This window comes from Pollicipes pollicipes, unplaced genomic scaffold (genome assembly GCF_011947565.3).
Source record: "Pollicipes pollicipes isolate AB1234 unplaced genomic scaffold, Ppol_2.1 Scaffold_7261;HRSCAF=8764_pilon_pilon_pilon, whole genome shotgun sequence".
In the NCBI taxonomy this organism is placed as follows: domain Eukaryota; kingdom Metazoa; phylum Arthropoda; class Thecostraca; order Pollicipedomorpha; family Pollicipedidae; genus Pollicipes; species Pollicipes pollicipes.
Window position 1 is genome coordinate 22,180,646 of NW_023597054.1, and position 3,703 is coordinate 22,184,348.

At 65.8% G+C, this 3,703-nt stretch overlaps 1 protein-coding gene across 1 annotated transcript in view; it reads right to left on the reverse strand.

The window, feature by feature from the left end:
- Positions 1 to 224: 224 nt before the first annotated feature.
- Positions 225 to 3,703, reverse strand: part of LOC119111184 (lysine-specific demethylase 7B) — a 12,974-nt gene continuing 9,495 nt past the window's right edge. Inside the window, exons 9-16 of the mRNA XM_037235007.1 lie at positions 3,107 to 3,252; positions 2,639 to 2,840; positions 1,941 to 2,171; positions 1,667 to 1,754; positions 1,349 to 1,413; positions 1,135 to 1,198; positions 606 to 717; positions 225 to 231 (exon numbers count right to left, since the gene is read on the reverse strand). Of these exons, the coding sequence (XP_037090902.1) occupies positions 225 to 231; positions 606 to 717; positions 1,135 to 1,198; positions 1,349 to 1,413; positions 1,667 to 1,754; positions 1,941 to 2,171; positions 2,639 to 2,840; positions 3,107 to 3,252 (915 nt within the window). The remainder of the gene's footprint in view (positions 232 to 605; positions 718 to 1,134; positions 1,199 to 1,348; positions 1,414 to 1,666; positions 1,755 to 1,940; positions 2,172 to 2,638; positions 2,841 to 3,106; positions 3,253 to 3,703) is intronic.

Below are 3,703 nucleotides of genomic sequence, written 5' to 3' on the forward strand. Positions count from 1 at the left end.
GAAGGGCATCCAGATCCCAGCAAGACTCTACGCGGACTTCCCATGACGCCGCCTCCACAGGGCCAGAGATGGACCAAGTCGGCCGCCGCCACGCCGTGGCCCCGCACGGCTGCCGTGGCCAGTGTACTCACGTTTGGCAGCTTCGCTGGCCGCCGCCGGGGCGAGCGTGGCGCTGGAGGTGCTCGGCTGCGGCTCGGGCAGACGCCGGCGCGGCTGAGACTTCTTCAGCGCCTGCCGGCCACACGGGTCCGCGTGAGCTGCTCGGCCGCCACACGTCAGCGAGGTCGCCCCGGGGAGCCCAGTTCGCCCCCTCACAGCGACGCACCATCCACACTCGACATCACGTCCAGATACGCATCCGCACATCCAGGTTCTGTACTCTAGAGTCATATCATTCAAGCTCTCATAGTAGTTCCGCAACACTGGCGCACCACGACAACCCCTCACCCCCAAGCACGAGTGACACCGCACACGGCCGGCTCACTACCAGCAGACGTACCGCGAGGGTGCGCGCGGGCGCCAGCACGCCGCGCGCGCCCGTCTGCGCCAGCGCCCGGTCCAGCGGCTGTCGGCGCACGCCCTGGCGGGAAGGCCGCGCGCCGCGCGCCGAGCCCACCGGCACGCGCGCCTTCGGGTTCCAGGCCTCGTCGGCGCCGCGGCGCCGGCCGCGCGGCTTGAACACGTGCTCGTCATCTGAAGTGTCGAGGGAGGGGTACACTGCCGGGCAGAGGGAGCAGCCCGGTCAGGCGACGGCCCCATCGCTCGGGCACAGAACAGACAGCTGTGAGGTGTGCGGCAGCAAATACAGTCAAAACGACAAGTACCTCAGACCAGGATGAATGAGGGGAGTAATCTTGGTGCATGACAATCATTTTTTCACTCGGCCTACAACTTCACAATATGACAGCGTGTGCGTCTTAATAACGCAAAATGTCACCTGCAGCTAATTCAGTGCAATAAAAGAGACCTTTTTAAAAGTCAAGAACCCATGACTACGGCTTCCGGTTACTATAGAACAGTATGATACAACAGACTTGAGGGCACCAGCCCGTTGGGAACTTCGCCACCGAGGCATGCATCATGCACTCCAGTGCGGATAACGCCTGCCCACACCCGCTGCCGTTCGCTACGCACCAAACTCGTCGTCCTGCGCTGTGCCGTACGCCTCGTCGTCAGAGGAGTAGGAGCGCGCGCGGCGCTTGGACGCGGCCGGCCGCGCGCCACCACTGGCGGTGACGGGCGGCGGCGCCACCACGGCGCGACTCATGGACAGCATGCCGACGATGGCGTCGCGCGTGGCCGGCGACGCCTGGCCGGCCGGCAGCGCCTGCTCCGAGCCGTCGGCCACGCTCGAGGCGCGCAGCAGCTCATCGATGCCGTTCGCCACCGGCGCCGGGTCCGGCCGGCCGTCGACTGCAATGGCGACGGCCGGAGTGAGCGGCGAGTTCGGAGATTTTTCACAGCTAATCTGCACCCACTGCCGCGGCAAACCAACAGTGAGACCCTCAGCACACGACCACGCGCGTATTACGGCTCCCGCCTACAGCTCCCACCTACGGCTCCCGCATACGGCCCCCGCCTACAGCGCCAGCGGGGTGGCACACGTGATATGGGGGGGGGGGGGGTGGTATACGGAAGAGACATGAAGAACGGCACGTCTACTCACTGGAGAGGCGCAGCTTGAGCGGGTTGTCCATGGAGACGGAGCGGATGCGGCCGTAGCGGCGCGCCGAGTCGTCGATCGTCAGCGGCCGCTCGTCGGCGTCGTCGTCGGCCGGCGGCGCCAACGGTTGCACGCGCGGCCCCAGCCGGATCTTGAGACCGGCGGGCGCGGCCCGGGCGGCGGCCGACCGGTCGGGCGCCGGCGCCGGCGTCGGCGCGGGCCGCGGCACGGTCAGCCGCAGCGCCGGCTCGGCGCGCCGCTCCGGCTCGGCCGCGGCCGCCTCCTGCAGCAGCGTCTCGAACTCGGAGCGCTCTGAGATGTCGATGAAGTCGTCGTCGAGCGGCCGCTTCTTGACCTGGCGGCGCGACTGGCGCTCGGGCCGCGGCGGCGCCGGCTGCGGCGTCTGCGCGCTGTACTTCTCGGCGTGGCGCAGCTCCTTGTTCAGCTGCTTGATCAGCTTGCTGGCGTTGATGGTGACCGGAACGGGCTCGACACCGCGCCGCGCCGACTGCCGGCCACACAGTCGCTGTCAGTGGTGAACAGGGCTGCTGCTCGCACTTCCCACCCGCAATGCAGTAGCGCACGCATCGAGAAACGGCGACAATGCTGCTTATTGCTTAGCTCGTGCAACGTACCATTTGAAGCAATTGCAGCATTTTTCGTACCATTTTGCACTAAGACTAGCACACTTCCCCGCCGTTCCGCCTAGGTGAAGTGCTTAACGGGCTACCATGAGGCAAGCTGTCATCATTCAACCAACGGCGAGCAGTGGTGGTAACCTGGCCCAAACGCATGAAGCCAAGCGCTATTCCAGTGTCGACACACTCCCGATATCCGTCTCAGCGCCAATCCAACTCACAACCAGGACCTCAATTATCCCAAGCGCTGCACAATTCACCGCACGGCCCGGCGACCCGCGGCCGCCGGCGACCGCGACCCTTCCTGAGTCAGTGCCAGCTCCAGCTGTCTGCTCACCGAGGCGTCGTGCGCCCACGAGCGCAGGGCGGAGGCGAGCGCGCGCGCCGCCTGCACCAGGTGGGCCGGGCAGCGCTGGTTAGCGTCGCCGTAGTCGCGCATCTCCTCAACCAGTCGCCGGCTGCCCAGCCAGTGGCACGTCTCGAACGACGGGAAGCGGAACTTGAGCGGTGTGCGCGACTTCTTCTCCAGCTCGTACACCCTGCCGCCGGCGCCGTCCAGACGTGAGCGCGGCGACGGCCGAGCAGGTGTGGACACATCAAATGGCCTATCGGAGAGTGCTCCACGCAGGGAGGACGACGAGAGCGTGGTTACAATACACGTGTCCGAGGAGCCATCAGACGTGTCGGAGTGTCGCACAGACGTGCCTCATGCTGGCGTCGATCGACTATGGAGCGTTAGCACTGCACAGAGGCGCCACCTGACGGGCTGTGCTTGGAGCTAGACTCAGACCGCCCCTGCACGCACCTGATCTGTAGCGGAACGTTCAGGCTGCAGAGAAAGTTGCCGCCGAACACGAGCGAGTCCTGCGGCGTGTACACGGCGTGGATCCAGCCGGACGGGATGAGCAGCGTCTGGCCGGACCTCAGTGACAGCCGGTGACAGGCGTCCACCTGGCCAGCACACACAGGTCAGCTGATATCACCACAGCCCCATGGCCCGACCCGTGTCCGAGGCCACAGTGACAGCCAGTGGCAGGCGTCCACCTGGCCAGTGCACACAGGTCAGCTGACATCACTGCAGCTTCACGAGCGGACACATGCCCGGGTTTGGGCGCTCAACACACCCGCCCACACACACGCACAGGTAGGAGGGACGGACCACAGTTCACGTACAGCTTCATCAGACCGCGCGTCCCTCTCGGACTGCGCGCCTTCTGCCGCGGAGGACCTGGATGCCACTGGCACGGGCGGGGCCGCAGTGGTGGTGCCATGATCCCCCAACAGGGATATCATCACGTTGACTGTCTCCTCTGTCCATGTCTATAAAGGCGTGCACGCCATTCAGTGCCAAAGCCTCTCCGCTACCAACGCTCAACACAGGCTGCTGGTTCCGCTGCACCAC